Here is an 18,936-nt window from a genome sequence, read left to right as displayed (position 1 = left end):
GTGCACCACTGAGCTGGGCCCTCAGGTTGATTTTGAGGAAGGGAACTGGGAGTCTGCTCTGTGTCCTCAGCTTGTGGTGGCACAGAGAATGTCAAGGGATTCCAGGACAGCCAGACTCACAGTCCTGCAGTGACAGTGGCAGATGCCACCTGTAGGGGTCTCTCCAGGCCTTGAGAGTCTTTCAAATCTCCCATTAGCGTCACTGGCTTGCCCTTGAGGCCCTCCTCAGAGAACAGGCTGATCCTCGGGGTACAGTAGTCCTGCAAAAGGAGAAGAGGGGACCATTCAAGTACAAGCTATGGACTTCTCCGCCTCACCTGCTTCCAAGGCTCGCCAGCCTGGCAGGGATCCCAGGGGCTTCTGGGAAAGCCCGGCTGGTTGTGTCCTCAGAAACTGAGGAGTGTTCTCTACAAGACCAGCCAGTGTGACCTCAGGCCTGTGGGACTTTTGGAACCTGAGACCAAATTTCCCTACCTGTGGTGTCAAGGCCTTGCCTGTCCTAGGTGGCCGACTTTCCACTGTTGGGAGGGGGTGGGGTGTCAGGTGCATAGCCAGTTCCTGATGCCACCTCGATGCCAAGTTCTGACCTTGGTCCAGGCTGGCTTTTTGTTACTGTTGGTGTGGATGCCGTGTCTAGAATCCTCGCCCTTGCACCTGCCAGGCAAGGTCTCTCACCACACCCCATGCTGCAGGGTGCTCTGTTTGTTTGTTTTGTTTTGTTTTCTTAGGCAGTTTCATGTAGTCCAGGCTAGCCTTGAACATTGAACTCACAGTGGGGCCAACGGTGACCATAAGCTTATTTATTTTTTTAAATTATATTTTTGATTTTTGTTTGTCTGTGGGGTGAAGGGGCACAGGCACCCCACAGCGTGTGCTTGGAAGTCAGAGGTCAACTCGCAGGAATGGGTCCTTTCCTTTCACCATGCGGGTCCAGGAGTTCAAACCCAGGTTGTCAGGTCTGGGGACAAGTCACCGAGTCACCTCATCAGTCCCAACCTTCAGCTTTTTAATCCCTCTACCTTGTCCTCCTGAGTGCTGGGATTACACTGTGCCTGGTTTTATGGGGTGCTGGGGAATCCGAATCACGATCCACACTTGCACAGACAGGCACTCTACCAAGCTCCGCTCCCAGCCCCCTCCTCCCAACACCCTTATCCATAGGGCTGTGTCTGGTGCCCGCATCTCCTCCCAAGGTTTCCTTTGCATTCTGGGTATTGCTTCCTCTCTAGGACCACTTCCACTCCCTGGCTCAGATGATAATCAGTCGTCTGCCTATTGTGCTAGGGCCACATTCTACCCGATTTAGTCTCCCTAGGGATGGTCTCCCTCTAGAAACAGACAGGAAGGTCAAGCGCAACGCAGTTAAGCAAACCACCCGAGGTCACACAGCTTATAAGCAACGCAGTCGAGAACAGAGAAGGGTTCTGTTTGGTGTTGCAACCCAGAACATCCCACGTGCCTGGCACACAGTAGGTGCTACCTCAGTGCTGAGTGAATCAAGTGACTCCAGCACTGTGCAACCTCAGAGATCTTGTTTGTCTCCTGTGCCTCATGCCCTCCTCCACAGGGGTGAGTTTACTGTGTCTTGTAGCGACTTGTCTGCCAACATGGCCCTATCTGCAGCGCCTCTGAAAACTGCCATCCTGTTCTCCTAGCCTCTCAGCGCCGGGATGATGGAGTCCTTTTTTTTTTTTTTTTTTGGTTCTTTTTTTTTTTTTTTTTCCGGAGCTGGGGACCAAACCCAGGGCCTTGCGCTTCCTAGGTAAGTGCTCTACCACTGAGCTAAATCCCCAGCCCCATCTGGTAAGGATGGAGTCCTTACCAGAGAGGGAGCAACAGTGCTCACCTCACTAAAAACACAACTAGCTGGGTGCACTGGCGCATGCCTGGAATCCCAGCACCTGGGAGGCGGAGGCAAGAGGACAGAGACTTCAAGACTAGCCTTGGCTACATGGTGAGTCTGAGGCTAGCCTAGGCTGACATCAGGAACTGTCAATCATCATCATCATCACCACCACCATCATCACCATCATCATCATCAGTGGTGGCCCATACCTGTAAGCAGAGCACTGGGGAAGTTGAGGCAGGACTTTTGATGCAAGTTCATGGTTAGCCCTGGCTACATAGTAAATTCTACCTAAGTCTGAGCTCAGTGTGAGCTCTTATCTCAAACAAAAGAAAACAGACACCCACAAACGTCCAGGGGTCTGATGGGCCTCGTTTCTAGCATCGTTTCTGCCTCTCTCTAGGGGCTGATACCATTTGGTCAAATTCAGTCTCAGTAGTTTGCTTACTTGTGCTACGAGAACGATGCTGCCCCTTCCACCTTATAGACACAAGGTCATGTGGGCTTTGCAAGCCATACACCCATCTCTCAGAATTTACAGCTGTGGTGGCCTCTGTCATCCCAGCCAACCCTTGGGAGGTTGAAGCAGGAGAATTGCGAATTCGAGACCATTCTATTTTTATCTAAGAGCTAGTCTCAAAAAAAAAAAATTTTTTTTTTGAGTCGTCTCAGGGCTAGAAATTACTCTCCTTCATGGTTTTTCTTCCTGGAAGCCAGTAGACATTTGTAAGTTCCCAGCCAGGTCTATTGTCCTCCGGGGTCCTCAGAGTCTGGCCAAAGGAGGGGTCATGGACGGAAACCCGTGCCAGATTGCCTGGCGCATAATGGCTATGAGAAATGTGTGGGGTTGGCAAGCTGGCTGGGCATAAAAAGGTGTCTCCTTCCCAGCCTGACAATCAGGGTTCGCTCTCCAGGACCCACACGGAGGAGGGAGGGAAGTAAGTGACCTTCGCAAAATGTCCTCTGATGGCTGCATTCATTCACGCTGAGGCATTTCTGAGCATGCGCGTGCGCACACACAAATAAATGTAATAAAACTTTTAATTAAAAACATGAGACGGGAGTGTCTCAAGATATGAACAAGTAAATAAAGAGACTCCATGGAACCTTGCCCAGAGTGGTGCGTGTCGGCCCACTCCTACCACTCTGACCTAATTCTGATCTATACACTCTCACACTTCTCCAGCTTGCTCACCCAGGGGCACAGGCCCCACTGACACACCAGCCTGCATACCCCAACTGTCCTTTTCTCTCTCAGTGCCTCCATGACCAGGAACTCAGAGGTACTCCATTCTGACCCCCTCTAGCCCCTGTGCCACCACCCCTGGAGAGGGTGTCGCTCTAGGCAGCTGCCCACTCACCCGCACAGCCCTCTTCAGGGAACCGATGCCTTGGAGACTCCATGTAGATGCCAGGGCTCTGAGTTCCACATCCCCTTCAGGCAGCAATAGCTTCTGGCCCCGAAACTCTGGCTGTTCGTACAGTATCCAGCTGTGGACCCAGAAACCCCGGGGTCACAGGGCAGGAGGTTGTGCCCAGAGACTTCCTAAGGGCTCACCACCTTCCTCACCCCAGGGTCACAGCCAGGGCCCCCTTCCCTGGGCACTCCCCTACTCACCAGCCTCGTATCACCCTTATGGAAGCAACAGAGGCCCAAGCTGAGGCATCGGCAACGTCTTCCCAGACTTCCCTGCCTCTGCCCTGGCAGCCCGGCTCTGAGAAGAGGATCACCTGAAAGAGCAGAGCAGGTGTCCTCAGGCCCTGTCCGCAGACACTGCCCCCTGCCAGCCTCTACTTGCCCCCAAGAGCCTACCTTCCCAGGCCTGGTGTTCAGCTTGCCCTGGGTCTTCAGTGCTGGGCTCTGAGACAGAGACGGGGTTAGAAACATACGGGGTCAGCATCCCCACCCCCACCCCCACCCCGCTTGCCCGTCTGGCCTCCACTCCAAGGATACAGCAAACAGAGATTGCATCATCGCTTCCAGTTCCCAGGGCCTCATCACCCTGTCCCGGGAGCTGAGAAGACTTTTGCTTCCCCAGCTTCCAGGCTGTGAGAAGCAGCAAGCTTTTTGGAATCCATCCACTCCGCTATACTCTCATGGACACCGAGGCCCCAATGGTGTGCATTGTAAAATTCAACTTAGCTCCGATCCAATCCCCCTGCCTCCTTGGGACCGGTCTCCCAACACTACTCTCTTCAACCACTCAAGGGGAGGCCAGGTATCTCCCTTGGCCCTACAAGGTCACTCACCCACCCTTCTGGGGGCTGGATAGGTGCTGGCTTCTCTGGAGGTGGCCCTCCACTGCAGAGCAAGGGCAACTGTCCTGGCACCTTCCTGACCCCTGGTGCTCCGTGGGGTGGCAGAGCAGAGAGTTTTGTGCCTAGTGGTTCCAGGGCAGAGGCGTCCTTGTTGGCTGGCACCAGATTGCCGAAGAGAAGGCTGCCTCCCAGGCGGGAAGTAGGCCGGTTACTGGGCTGAGGTTCTGGGCCTTGCCCTGCTACGAGCTTCTTCATCATCTCCATGGGAGAGCAAGTGACCTTAGCAGGCCTGGATGGGTGGGGATCCAGAGAGGGGCCAGGTGCCGCTTTTTCCTGCCTCCTCTGGAGTTTCTCATCATCGCTGAGATAGGGGTTCTCCAGCTCCTCCTCCTCCTCTTCCAACGAAGGTCCCTCCTGGGGACTGGGTCCCAGCACGCATGGCCCCAGCTGATCCTCTTCAATGGCAGGTAGCGTGGCATACATGGCCAGGTAGGAGGACCGTGGAGCTCGGGGTAATCGGTGAGTTCGGAGGATCTCGGGGGGCTCCATGCTCCGCAGAGTATCCAGGAAAATCTCCAGGTCAGCCGTCAAGGCTGCTTCGTCCTCCTCCCTAGATGGCTCTGAGGGCACCGTCCCCTCCGTGGAGTCCGGGATGAGCTGGGACTCTGTGCTGGCCTCTGCTTTCATTGGCTCTGGGGCCTGAGAGCCTTCTAGACTGAGGGGCTTCTTGGCCTCTGAAGAAGGTGGGGCAAGGGGCACGGCAGGGCTCTGGAAACATTCCTCTGGGGTAGGTGATGAGAGAGAGTTCCCCGGAGACTCTTGGACAAGCACATCCTGTTTGGGGGTCAGGGGACCAGGGGCTGTGGGGCCTTCAACAGTCTCTTTGCAAGGAAGGGAACGGGGAGGGCTATTCTGAGGGTCCTGGCCAACCTCCTTCTTGATGGAAGGACCCCCTTCCGCATCCTGAACAGCTGTGGTTGGCATGGAGGATGAGGGAATGGGAGCACCGCGGGCCTGCAGAACCTCTTTTGGGGAGTGGGAATGGGCAGGAACACGGGGCCCTGGGAACACCTCTTCCTGAGTAAGAGCAGAACTGGGCCTGTTCTCAGGGCCCTGAACAAACTTATCCTTTGGTGAAGCTGGAGCACAAGGGCTTTGTGAGCTAGGGACAGCCTTCCTCCTCGGAGAGGATGGATTAGGAGGTGCTTCAGGCTTCGTAACCTCAATCCCTGTCATGGGTGGGACAGGGGCCACAGGGAGACCTGCAAACTTCTCTTTCACTGAGGGTAGCACATGAGGGGAGGCCTGGGCTTTGAGGCGTGCGGGTGCCACAGGCTGCTCTGGGGAATGAGCAGGGGAGGAGGCACAGGGCTGGGGCTTGGGAGAAGAGGGCGCTCGGTCTTGGCTCTGAGAAGTCTGGTTGGGGAACAGGACAGGACTGGAGGTTCTCTGTAGCCTTGAGGATTCCACAGTTCTGGCATCCGAGACTCCGCCTTGGTCTTGGATTAGCTGGGCTGCAGGGATATCTATGTTCTGAGGAGGATGAGCAACCTCAGGGACGCCTACTGGGGCCGGGGCTGAACTTTCAGTCTTCAGCTCAGCTGGGCTGGTCTCAGGTGGTGGTCCCAGGGTGTTTCCCACCGTGCCACCCAGGCCGGAGCCCCTTGAGGTAAACATAGTGAGCCTTGGGATTCGACTGGCAGGGGGGATGCGCTCAGCAGGCACGAGATTGCTCAGCACTTCCAGGGCCTGGCTACGGCTGGGTGAGCCCTCGGCTCTGGGGCTCACCACCACTGCCCGGATTGTTCGGGTCACATTGCGGCCCCTTGGCAGGGCTTCACCTGACACCGATGGCCCCACACTCACAGAGCTGCTAACTTGCCGGTCCACATGGCCTCCCACCACAGTCGTCGTGGTGGTCCTCACTGTGCGTGTCACACGCCATTCCTCACGATTCCTGGAGCCCCCGCTGGTAACGCCCACATTGGGATGCGGACTTGGCTCACGAGGCCCAGGCAAGGGCACCAATAACTCAGTCCTAGCCATGGATCCCATGCCTGGTGGTTCAGTTCTAGGAGCCTGGGGGCCACCATCACCCCAATCCGCAGCCTCCTGCAGTCTCATCGTTGGCCTTTTCTCCTTGGGGGGTGGAATATATTTCTTGGAAAAGATAGGCCCATGGCTCTGGAAGTTCATGGGTCCAGACTCCTCCCTGGGACCCTGGCAATTGACAATCTCTTCTTCCTTTTTAACAAAGCCGTTGACTTCTTCACGCCGGAAGCTATGCTCAAACACATCCTCCTGGGGGGCTTCCGTCCTGGCACCTGACACCAGGGACACTTTGTGAAAACGATGTCTGCTCTCTTCCTGGGCAGGAGGCCTTTGGCGCCACGTCAGTGTGGCGCTTACCACTCGGGCCTCAGCACGGGCCGATGACCCAGTCGTCCCTTCCATGTTGGGCTCCAGCAAAACCCGAGATGCCCCTGCCACCCTGTGGACCGGCTCCCTACCGATGGGAAAAAAGGGAGAATGGTGAGCACCGGGAAGTAGAAGGAGGGGTCCCCAAAGCACAAAGCAACCGACAGGCCCAGACCAGGCTGAGTAACCTCAGGCAAGTCATGTGACCCTTTGGCCTTTGTTTCCAAATCTGTAAAATGGAGTACAAGTCTCCGCTCAGATTGGAGTTGCCGGGGACTCTTATGGGCTCACCTCACCACTTCCAAGTGATGCCCAGTGTCCAGGTCCCCAAAGGGTGAAAGCTAAGGCCTGAGCCCAAAAGGAGAGAGAAGAGAGGACGGGCAGCGGGCTCATTGGAGGACAAAGGCTAAGAAACAGGAAACAGAACCCTTCCCAAACTGTACTGTCTCTGTTCCACCAAGGTTTCTTTTTCTTTTTCTTTCTTTTTTTTTAAAAAGACTTATTCATTTATTATATATAAACACACTGTAACTGTCTTCAGACACACCAGAAGAGGGCATCGGATCTCTTTACAGATGGTTGCTGGGAATTGAACTCAGGACCTCTGGAAGAGCAGTCAGTGCTCCTAACCACTGAGTTATCTCTCCAGCCCCTCCACCAAGGTTTCTTACATAGCTTTTCTTTTGTCGTCGTCCCCCCCCCCCCCCCCCGCCGAGAACATGGTTTCTCTATACAGTCCTGGTTGTCCTGGTACCTGATTTGTAGACCAGGCTGGCCTCTGCCTCCCCAGGGCTGGGATTAAAGGCATGTACCACTTACTCCTGTCCTTCAAAGGGTTTTGTTGTTGTTGTTTCTTTTGTTTGTTTGAGACAGGGTTTCTCCATGTGGCACTATCTGTCCTGGAACTCACTCTATAGACCAGGCTGGCCTCAAACTCACAGAGATCCACCTGCCTCTGCCTCTCGAGGTCTCTCAAAAGAGAAGCTGAGAAAAAAATGTTTGGCCTCAAGCAGTACCGCAGTACCCGGTCGCCGACATATGTGAATCACTAGTGGATGATCTTGGGCAGGTCGCTTCTCCAACTGCAGACTCTGAGAACTGCGGTCCCACTTCACAGGGTTTGTCAGGATCCAGTAAAAGAGAGAGAACACAAACTGGCCCCTTGGGTGTGGGGGGTGTCTGTGGCTATACATTGGTAAGTGTGCACATGAGTCACATGGGGAGTAGGGCACCACTATGGGTCTCAGAGGACCCTAAACATACCCTCAGCCTTACAACGCACTTCGCCTCAGATTTCTCTCTCCTGAAACCATTTTTTCCCCCTGGATAGATGGAAAAATTGAGGGGTGGGGTGGGGGGGAAGCACTGGGATTAGAGACAGATGCCACTTCATCATGCCACTTGCTTGAGTGTGTGTGTGTGTGTGTGTGTGTGTGTGTCTGATTGTATGCCTCCTGTTGTACACCTCATGCATTCAGGAGCCCACAGAAGTCAGAAGAGGGTTTCAGATCTCCTGGAATTAAAGATGCAGGGGGTTTCGAGGCACCGCATGGGTGCTAGAAACTGAACCCCAGTCCTCTTTAAGAGCAGTGAGTGTTCCTAACCATTGAGTGAGCTCTCCAGACCCCTGGATCTGATTTCCTTGCAGCGCTGAGGATCTGCACGCATGCCAGGCAGACACACTCTGAGTCATCATCTCAGTCCTCTTGTTTGGGTTCCTCCATTAGTTCCTTCACTAAATGGGGGCAACGAACAACAACCGCTGAAGCCGAAATCTGGGTTTGGGGGCATGCTCTGGGGCACTTGGCCAAACGCTTTCCATTCCACTGAGCCTGGGAGCCTGAATCCAGGGAGTCCACACCTCATGAAGAACAAAGCGTGAGCTGGGAGAGTGGTTCAGTAGTTGGGAACTAATGCTGCTCTTGCAGAAGATTTTAATTTTATTTAAATATTTATTTATTATAAGTACCCTGTAGCCGTCTTCAGACACACCAGAGGAAGGCATCAGATCCCATTACAAATGGTTGTGAGCCATCATGTGGTTGCTGGGAATTGAACTCAGAACCTCTGGAAGAGTAGTCGGGTGCTCTTAACCACCGAGCCATCTCTCCAGCCCAAAAGATTTGAATTTAGTTCCCAGAGCCCATGTTGAGCTGCTTACAATCACCTGTAACTCTAGCTTTTGGAAATCTCGTGTCTCTGGCCTGCAGGGCACCTGCACTCATACGCACATAACAATATGCTGATATGCACAAACCCATACTTTTTAAAAAGTATTTTAAAAAAGTTTTAAAAAGAATAACTCATTAGTAAATTATAAAGGTTCAGATGGATGCAAGATATTATTCAGAGTCATGTCTTAGCAGAGGAGACTTGTACAACAACCTAATCACTTAGCCACATTCCAAACTCCCCATATAAATGTTTATATAGGCTTACATAGTTATCTGGTAAACCCAGCCTCGGGTTTGATGGTTACTCTATAAATATTTTTAATATTTGTTTGTTTGTTTTTATTCTTTTAGGGAGAGTCTCATTATATACCCCTGGCTGACCTGGAACTCACAGAGATCCACCTGCGTCTGCCTCCCAAGTGCTGGGATTAAAGACGTCTCCTCTGGCCCCTTTTTAATGTTCTGAGATAAGCATTTTGCTATGTAACTCTGGCTGGCCCGATAGCAGTTTTGTAGCCACGGTGACCTCCAACTCATACCTCATACGAAGTCTTCTTTCTCAGCCTCCCAAGCAAAGGGCTGGACCAGTCTGGCTTTGAACTCTCTGCGTGTGTGCCCGTGTGCATATGCGTGTGTCCCATGATGAACATGAGAAAAACATGTGGGTTGTCTCCTCCCACCAGGTGGGTTGAGGAGGCGGAGCTTAGAAGTGCAGGCTTGACCATCTTTGTCTACTCCCTAGCCGTGACCATGAACTTCGGATTTTCTTGCCTCTACCTCCTTTAAGTGATCTGATGATAGGCGCACCCCACTCCTCCTTTTCCAAGGGCTGGAATGCAACCTCGGGCTTCACACATGCTAGACAAACCTTTTACCAACTGGGGTGCCTCCCAGCCCTGGGGTTCACCTTTGAAAGAGCCCACATCAGACCTTAAGGAGCAATCCACCCTTACCCACTTATCTCCGAATATGACACAGCAAGGTTGCTTTCACAGTCTCCAAAGATTCTGCTCGCCTAACCTGGGCCAGCGCATCTTCCAGTCAACAGATGAGCGGGCCCCCAGCAGCTACACCCTGAGTGAGAAATGGGCCCACTGCCCAAATTCTTTTCCCCCATCTCTACCTCCCTCCATCCTGAGAAACTGGAAGAAACCAGAACTTTGACCTGCCCTGTAGCCCAGCAGTGAGTCAGGTCTTATAAGGGGGTATAGATGAAAGGGCCTGGGGCCCACAGATGTCTGACTCAACTTCAGGACCACTGCTGGCTACCACAGTGTCTGGGATAGAGTCTGTGGGGCCCCTGACAGCCTGCGAATGAGGACGGGGAGTCCTGGATGACCCCTAAGACTTCCTTAGCCAGAGTGTGTTGAGAACAGACACGCATAGACCCCCTAAGCTCAAACTCAGCTCCTGACATCAGCCAGACCCTGCTACCCTCACTGAAGCTTTGTTCTCTCCTCTGGGTTCTCCTACTTTGTCCCTTACTCAGCACCACATTAAGGAGCACCATCCTCCTCCTTACAGAGTCCCTTATCTTCATTCCTCCAGATCGCTAGTAACTGACGGCAAGCCATAAAACTTGAGTTGTAACTGGTTCATTCACTCACTCACTCATTCATTCATTCATTCATTCAGTGCTAACTCTTTGGGGCAAAGTGCCAAGTCCTGGCCAGACTCACCAAGGCTAGCTTTCTTCTGAAGCTGATATCCCAAGAGTTCTCAGTTAAAGGATCGGATGTTTGCAATGTCCCATGGGCAAAGTCACAGGGAAACAAACAGCTCTGGGGAAGCTGAAGGAAGGCAGGGTCTACTGATGACTTCCCGGCAATCAGCTCCATGCCTTTCTTAGCCCAGCCCAACCCAGAGACAACACCCCCTGATGGCCACTCATTCCTCAAGCATGTGGTCACGGCTTCTGCCTGCATACCTCTAGGGACAGGGAGGTCATCCTGACAGTCCACCTGTCCCATCCCTAGACAGTCACGGACGGCTAGAATGTTGTTCACGCGCATTGGAATGTGTCTGCCTATAGCTCCCCATTTTTGTCTTTGTCTGGAGACACACCCCAGTAACCTAGTTACCGCCCGTGCAAACAGAAGTGCCTGTTCCAAGAGCCCTCTCTTCTTCAAGTCCACAAGTGGATTTGCCAGCAAGGTGACCTGTGACCTCTAAGCAAGGTGTGTGGGTATGGGAAGGGAGAGGCCGAGGGGGGTGGGGGGGGAGTGTGGGAAAAAGATCTCAGCTAACCCAACAAGTCCTAGGATTCTCCCCGCTTACCTGTGAGTCACCCCCAAACTAGGCCAAGCCAGTCCACAGGCCCACATGCTGCCAAACGCATGCCTCATCAATCAGACAGGCATTCGCAGAGTCGAGGACCCACCACATCACAGAGCACGAAAACACAGAGTCATCCACCTGGACGAACACAGCCGGGAATCCGCGGCAACACACACATGGTCACACACCAAGAGACACAAACACACAGAGGCATAATAGGCATGCAAGCCACATGCTCCGCCACGGAACACATAGGCACCATAGCACACATGTGCTCGTATGTCCAGCACACACCCATTCAGCTCACAGCCAACACATGAGCGCTCTCTCTCGGTGGTGATCCATCTACCCTTGGACAGGAGCATGTACGTGGGGCACGCATAGCTCATACACTCCCACCTGTTGCCCTGCTGTACTCTGCCCCTTTCCCGACATTAGTCAAGAACCCTCCAGCACAGAGTGGGTAGAGAAGGACGGTGTCCCTGGGAGTCACCTTCCTTCCTCTCTAGGTAGGTGCCTCCTAGATTCCAACTCTAGGCTTTATTCACCTGGACCCCAATCAACCAGAACCCCACGTTCCCCACCTCACCCTCCTGCATGTTTCCCATCTGCCTCTAAAAACAGCTCATCCCACCCCCTCATCCTTTTACAGGCTGCCTTCCCATGCTGGGGTACCCTGGCAGCTCTCAGGACCAGTTTGGATTGCCACCGTCCTCCTCCCTAGGGACAGAACCAGCTCCTACTGAGGGGACCTGGACCTCCATGCTTTGGCTTCTGTTAAGCGTGTTTTCAGGCCACCCTGTGCTCTGCACAGGGCCAAAGAGGCAAAGTGTGCAGGGGGTTGAGGGTGTGGGCAGGTAGGTGGCTAGGGCATAGACAAACCTGGGTTTGAATTCTGACTGTCCAGTTGGCTTTGGGCAAGTGACTTGTCCTTGTTGAGCCTTGGTCCCTACTCTAATTAGCTGGGGTTCATGGAAAAGTTAGCTCCTATTCTGTGGATTAAATGAGATGACACACTTAAAACACAAGCCATAGATGACTGGCACCTCTGCCGTCAGCAGGAGCTTCTCAGAGGCCCCTCTGGTGGCCCAGGGCTTGCCTAACGAGGTCCCGTCTTCATTCCTCCTCAACAAGTTTTGAACAATCCATACCTCCGCACTCTGAGACTATCAGGATGCTTTAGGAGACTCACTTCAACACAAATAAAAACCGAGGCCTGGGAGTCTTGGCGCCGCTTTTGTGGCTGACAGCAGAGCCAGGTGGGATAATTACCATTGCCAATGGCGTGTAATTAATACGCATCCCTGCTGTTTTGTCAGCCCAGCTCAGTGGAGTTCAAAGCATGTGCCCGTACCCACCTCCTTCTTCCTCATCTCTGACTACCATACCCATTCAGCAAAGCAAGACTCAGAGAAGTTAAGTAACCTGTGCCAGGGCGCCCAGCCCCTTGGCTAGGTGCCTATTCCCAGGCTGGGTCCGCAATCTCTTGCAAAGAAGCCAGGATTAACGAGAGTAGCCGAAAGGAAGATTACCCTGACTACCCCATCCTTTCCATAAGATTTCCCTTCCTGAGGAGAGTGGTGGGACAGGGAGGAAGGCAGAGGTGAGTTTCAGCCTAGAGGTGCCGAGAAAGAGAAAGAGGCATAGAATCAGGGAGTGGACTCGGAGTCGACTCGCGCCCAAGGTACCAAATGAATGAGAGCCTCCCGCTTGCGGAACCCAGGAACAAGGCAGAGGGACCTAAGTAAGAGTTGCCACATCAGACTAACCTCCCACCATCGCGCCCCTCACTTACCGGCTGTGTGGGAATCCAGGTTCCCAGCCCACTCGGCGCTCCTGCTGGGCCTTGCTTCCCTGATGCTGTGGGACTCTCGGCGGCGGCTCCCCAGGCGGGTTGATTGGATACCCAGTAATGGGGCGGAGTTTCTGAGGAGGTTCCTGCCAGCCCCTGGATTCCTCAGGGCCACAGGGGTGGGGAGCTGGTCTGGCCGGTTCCTTACCTTCCTCCCCAGGTGCCGGTCCGCACCCTTGTAGGGTGACAGTGATATGGTAGCGGGTCCTTCTGACACAGAGACGAGTGTGTAGGGGCTCTGGCTCTGACTGGGCTGACCCTGAGGTGTCAGGCTTGCCCTTTGCCCCTGCTGCTGTGAGGAAGGAATCCGGGCGGGGCAGTAGGGGTGCGTCTTCCAGGTTGCCGGGTAGCTCCGGCTTCAGTAGAACTTCTGGAGCGCCATGTTGGGGGTGCTGGCAGGGGGCGCCTGGTGATCCCTGTTTCAAAGAAGGAGAAGCAGACTCTGGGCGGGAGGGATGGCTGGGACCACCAATGGCTTCAGTAGAGCCTGTCCCTGCTGGGCACTCATGCTCCATGGAGTCATAGCCGGCCAAGTCGCACGCACTGCCCACAGCTGGTCTCTGTAGCCTTCCCAGGGGTTCGCTTCGTCTTCCTGAGGTGTGGAGTCGCCTCTGAGTCCACAAACCACCATGGCTTCTGACCCGAAGGTCCCATTCTGAATGGCTTTGGGTTTGAACCTAGTAGAGGGCAGAGGCAGGGACAAAGTGACAGGGACATGGTGTGACATCTCCCCTCTGGAACCTAGGTACCTCTGGCTATCTTTGGCTGTCTTCCTTCACCACAGGAAACTGAGTAGAACCTGTCAGAGCAAGACAATGGGGCAGGACCGTGGTCAAGCCTTTCCCGAATGAATATCTTACACTAGAGGAAAGAGAAGATGGAGTCAGGTCCTAGGGAGGGGAGGACTGCTAACTGTCAGGGACCACACTGCTGCCCTATGCACAGGGGTGGCGCTGGGCCCAACTATGCCTGCTCTTCCTGAAGCTTCCTCACAACCCTCTTACTGCTTTCTGAGTCCCCAGCCTCTGGCCCTGATCTAGGGATTAGGGAATGTGTGGGCAAACCTGGCCCAACTGCCCACAGTCTCTGCCTGTTCCCAGTCATCAAAAGGCCTGCGGCCTCCTCCCTTAAGCCCTCCCAGCCCCAAGTTCCCACAGTACACCAGGGAGGCTACATGGGGGCATCGAGGTAAACACAGGGCAGGACAGAAGCAAGAGAAAGCCCCACTACCCGGCTCAGAGGAGGGGGACAACTCCTAACTTGTCTGCTGTCCTCCCTGAGATCCAGCCAGTTGTGGGAACACTGGGGACAAGATAAGGACCCCAGATACTGGCCACATAGTACCCGTTTCTTTTTTTCTAAAGATTTATTTATTATATGTATGAGTACACTGTTGCTGTCTTCAGACACAGCAGAAGAAGGCATCGGATCCCATTACAGATGGCTGTGAGCCACCATGGGGTTGCTGGGATTTGAACTCAGGACCGCCGGTTGTGGTGGCGCACACCGGTAGGATTTGCTGAAGGAGGCAGAGGCAGGAGGATTACGAGTTCGAGGCCAGCCTGGGCTACACATTTGGGGTTGGGGATTTAGCTCAGTGGTAGAGCACTTGCCTAGCAAGCACAAGGCCCTGGGTTCAGTCCCCAGCTCTGAAAAAAAAAAAAAAAAAAAAAAAAAAAAAAAAAAACTCAGAACCTCTGGAAGAGCAGCTGGTGCCTATAACTGCTGAGCCATCTCTCCAGCCTACATTACCAGTTTTTAAGGATGGACTTGTGTCCTTGAAATCGGGGGGAACCAAATCTAGGGACAAGGTCCCATCTAGCAGGGGCCTTTGACGCCACTATCTTCCTTTGCTTTGTTCCTGTGTGTGTATTTTTAAGACAGGGTCTCACTGTGCAGCTCTGGCTGTCCTCTGTAGTCCAGGCTGGACTCCAGAGATCCGCCTGCCTCTGCCTGCTGAGTGTGAGATTAAAGGAGGGCGCCACCACGCCCAATTTGATTCCATCATCTGTAAGTTACTCATTTATGAAATAGATGTGGCTTCGAGCTCCCTGGGGGCTAGACACCCTGAGAGATCCGAGAGACAGCATGATAGGGGTTATAGGGAGGCAGCTTGGGTTGGAACCCCAGCTCCTCCACACTCTCACAGGTGAGCATCACACACACCCTCACTTCTGAATAGGTCGGTATGTAAATCTGTGTGAGCTGAGCAGCACCTGACTCCTGATGTGCTACACGGAGATAATCCACGCAGAGTACCCAGGCACAAGAGCACCCACCCATACAAAGAGGCGCACAGGGAGGACTTGGATGCTTGATGACCTCAGAAGGCAGGTTCTCTCCGAAGGGAGAACCCTTCTCACTGTTCTATTCATGGCTCCAGTCCTCTTTGCAGAGAGGGAAACCATCCAGAAGGTTAAGCCACAGACCCTGTATACCTCCGTGGGACTACGTCAGGAAGGGAAGAAAGGAAGGCAAAAGAAGAACTTAGGTCAAAGGAATCAAGGGAGCAGGAGTCTCTGAGAGCAGGCCGCATGCCCCTGCACTCCCCAAAACTAGGTGTGCACTTCTGTTTCGTTTTTTGAACCTTTCATCTTTTAACTCACTGGATATTAATTTTTACTTATGTGTACATGCATCTGGCTGCATGCACATATGTGCAGGTGCCCATGGAGTCCAGGCAGTATTAGATTCTTTGATGGCTACGTTACAAGGAGTTGTGAACCACCAGATATAGGGTGCTGGGAGCAGAACCCAGGCCTTTAAAAGAGGCACAAATGCTCTTAACCGTGGAGCCGTCTCTCCAGCATCAAATGCTCACACGTTTGACACCCTGACATTTTGCTGGCCTCTCTGCATCTATTACTGGATTCCTCCCCATGGCTGACAGAGATACTACTTCATCCCTTCAGCAGAGGAGGAGAGAGATGTCCAGGGCCACACAAGGCATCAAAATCAGGGAGAGCCCACAAGTCTGGGCTCTTCATCCTGCCCAGCTCTCCAGAGCTCCTGGGCCCAGCCTCCTGCATTTGTTTCCTCCTACCTTGAGGCTGACATCGTTGGTGCTGCCCTGACTCTGAGCAAGGTCAGGACAGCTCTGGCCACCCCAGGGCCTAAAAAGGAAGCACAGGGAAAAAGAATAAGAAACTTCTGCTGTCCCAACACTGTCCACACAGACTGAGATTAGCGACTCCTGTCCACCTAATTCAAGGTCTACAGAATAGCAGAACATCTCCCATTCAAACCTTCGGAGAAGCATCCTGTGCTCCCTTCACCAGTTCTCTAACACACACATGCACACAAGAGCACAGTCCCCTGATGACTTTATTATTTTTAAGATTTATTTGTTTATTTCATGTATATGAGTACACTGTTGCTGTCTTCAGACACACCAGAAGAGGGCATCAGATCCCATCACAGATGGTTGTGAGCCACCATGTGGTTGCTGGGATTTGAACTCAGGACCTTTGGAAGAGCAGTCAGTGCTCTTAACCACTGAGCTATCTCCCAACTCCGCCCCCCACCCCATGACTTTAGTATTTCCTGTTTACCAAAGCCCTCTGTGTGCCCGGCTTAACCCTAAGGTCCCTGTCTATCTGGTCATTTTTAGGCCTCAGAAAAAAAATGTCAGCATCTGCATTCTTCAGATAAGAAAAACAGAGGCACAGAGAGTCAAAGTCAGTTGCCTCGAGTCACACAGCTTGTGAGCCTTAGGCAGAGGATCAGCAGAACTGCCCGTCTCCAAAGCTTGACTGGACATTCCACGAATGGGAGACTTAGACGTGTGTTGCCCAACCCGCTGCCCCTCCCCTGAGTGATCAGCCAGGATCAGAGGCCTGTGCTTCAGTTCAGGGCTCCATTCCCACGGCAGGGAGGAATGGGGCCCCCGCCATATACCCGGCATGCATGTACTGTCATGCTGGCCCTGCAGTCCGTCTCCTGCCCTCCTCACTCCTGACTCACCTGCACCCCAAGCCAGCCTCCTCTCTGACTTGGGAAGGGTGTGAGGAGAACCTATCAGGCCTATAGGGCAGGTTTCTGCCAGACAGGGTAAGGGAGAGGGTGTGTTTTCCAGGTGGGAGTGGGCAGAGCTCTCGCAGGGTGTGGACACCCCAGGGCACTCAGGCTTCCAGGCACAGGGTGACTGGGCCCTCTTTAGGGTGAGAGAGCAATACTATCCCCTCCCCGCTGCCCCCACCACACCCTCTTCCCTCCTGGGCCAGCAGGCCTAAAGACAGCTGCGTCATGATAAGATCAGAACAAATTGCCCAGTAACTGCATAGACATACAAACACCCAACCCCCGGTACGGACGGCGCACCACACACTCTGCTCGCTCGAGGCCTACAAACCATGGGGGCCGACAGCATTTTCACTATCCCCTCCAAGCCATCGGGTTCAGCCATCCACAAGGCAGGGCTGTTCTCCACTCTGAGCTTTCACGAAGGGCTCAGAGAGGTGAAGGTACCTGCTCAGGCTATTCAGCCGGCAGGCAACCACGGGACGGGACGTATAGCCTGCCAACACTGGCTTCTGCTCCAGCCATCTGCATAGCAACAGGGCTTTTGGAGAAGTGCCTTCAGAAGTCAGCCAGCTAAGGGGCGTATCTCAGCCTCATGTCTTCCCACCTGTGTGACTTTAGATAGGTGACTTCCGTCTCTGAACCTCTGCCTCACACGGGATCTGAGTCACACGGGATATATGTCTTCCTGGGCTGCCAGGAGGATTGCTTCAGATCATCCAGGGAATGCATGAAGCAAGTGGCATATAAAGGTTTATTGTGGGTATAGTCAAGAGCCATTGCCAGGTTCCGGGGTGACAGTGAGAAACCCATGCGTGGCAACTGAGGTCAAAGACCGTTCCAGAACCTGTCAGACTCACAACAAAGGACCACAGAGGCCAGAGAAACATTGGCCGGTGACGTGAGAACCAAAGTCCACAGCGGTTGCCACGGCCGGCAGCAAGAGGAGGTACCTACTGGGTGGAAAAATCCTTGGTTGGTGGCTTGCCTGACAGGAAGTTGTCAAAGTCGCTTTAGGTTAAAAAACAAAAACAACAGGAGGACAATCAAAGTAGTGGGGCATATTTGTAATGTCAGCACTTGGGAGACTGGGCAAGTACAAGTTCAAGGCCAGTCTGCTTCTACAAACATACCACTACCTTATCTTCTAACACACACACACACACACACACACACACACACACACACACACACACAAAGAAATTCCACAGTTCACAGATCCAAATCATGATGCCCGGTCACTACTCATGCGTGCTGATTAGAACTCTCATTCATTTTTATAAACACACGAGTCACAAATGCGTGCCCCTAGGCCAGCCTTTCCCCACCTCCCCTCACCTATCCTGGAGTCTGGCCTCCTTTGAGATCTTCCCCTTCCTCTCCCTTCGGCCCCCTAGTCCAGTCAAGACTCGGGCCAGGCGAGCTCGGAAGCCCTTGCGCGGCTCTCTCATGGCGAAATCTAGGTCTTCAGGTCTGGTGCTTTGGGCCGGCGGGGCACTTGGCTGAGCCTGCCACCCGGATCCACTGTCCAGGCCAGAGAAGCGCCTCCTCCCGCCCGTCCCTCTGAGCAAACAACGACCTCGCTAGCTAGGGCTGCGGGTGGGGAACCTGATCCAGATGTTGTCCATGCCCTGGGCCTGCGGGTGCGCCCTTAGGGTCTTGTGCCCACCCCAGATCTCAATCTGGAGCACTTCTCCCAAGTGCCACACAGACCTCCCCCTCCCGAGGTCCTGCTCTCTGCTCGCCCCTGAAGACATCGGTGAGGCATTGTGTGCGCACTCGGGGGAGTTGGACCTGTTCACAAAAGTTCACAAAGACAAAGGGAGTCTGGGAGCCCCGGGACTAGAAAGCTAGACCGAGCCTAGGGATTTCCGGGAGTTGCTAGATTCCTGAAGCGGAGCGCAGGCAGGAAGTGGGCAGAGTTCCGCTAACTGGTCCAACTGAGCCAGGCTTAACCCAAGGGGCTGGCATCCCTGCACCCTAAAGGGGTGACAAAAGGTGAGCAGAGCCCGGGCCTTCGTTGCTGGAAGGGCAAAGCCCACCTTGCCATTGCCTGATGGGCTCCCTAGGAGGGTTCTCTCTCCGTCTTG

The 18,936-nt window shown here is 53.7% G+C and overlaps 1 protein-coding gene across 3 annotated transcripts in view; it reads right to left on the bottom strand.

Annotated features, from left to right (window-relative positions):
- The window catches only part of Crybg2 (crystallin beta-gamma domain containing 2), a 32,011-nt gene extending 13,129 nt beyond the window's left edge, over window positions 1-18,882 (bottom strand). The window contains exons 1-8 of one of the 3 annotated variants that reach the window (XM_039111282.2): window positions 18,185-18,363; window positions 15,870-15,939; window positions 12,770-13,503; window positions 4,097-6,611; window positions 3,660-3,707; window positions 3,465-3,577; window positions 3,208-3,337; window positions 121-260 (exon numbers count right to left, since the gene is read on the bottom strand). In XM_039111282.2, the coding sequence (XP_038967210.1) occupies window positions 121-260; window positions 3,208-3,337; window positions 3,465-3,577; window positions 3,660-3,707; window positions 4,097-6,611; window positions 12,770-13,503; window positions 15,870-15,939; window positions 18,185-18,297 (3,863 nt within the window). In that variant the 5' untranslated portion in view covers window positions 18,298-18,363. Of the gene's footprint in view, window positions 1-120; window positions 261-3,207; window positions 3,338-3,464; window positions 3,578-3,659; window positions 3,708-4,096; window positions 6,612-12,769; window positions 13,504-15,869; window positions 15,940-18,184 lie in introns of those variants that run through there. The other 2 variants (XM_008764189.4, XM_039111283.2) reach the window with 2 other exon arrangements.
- Between the last annotated feature and the right edge of the window lie 54 nt (window positions 18,883-18,936).

This window comes from Rattus norvegicus, chromosome 5, assembly GCF_036323735.1.
Source record: "Rattus norvegicus strain BN/NHsdMcwi chromosome 5, GRCr8, whole genome shotgun sequence".
Classification (NCBI taxonomy): Eukaryota; Metazoa; Chordata; class Mammalia; order Rodentia; family Muridae; genus Rattus; species Rattus norvegicus.
Note: the sequence above shows the minus strand (reverse complement) of the source record. Positions and strands in the feature narration are given on the sequence as shown.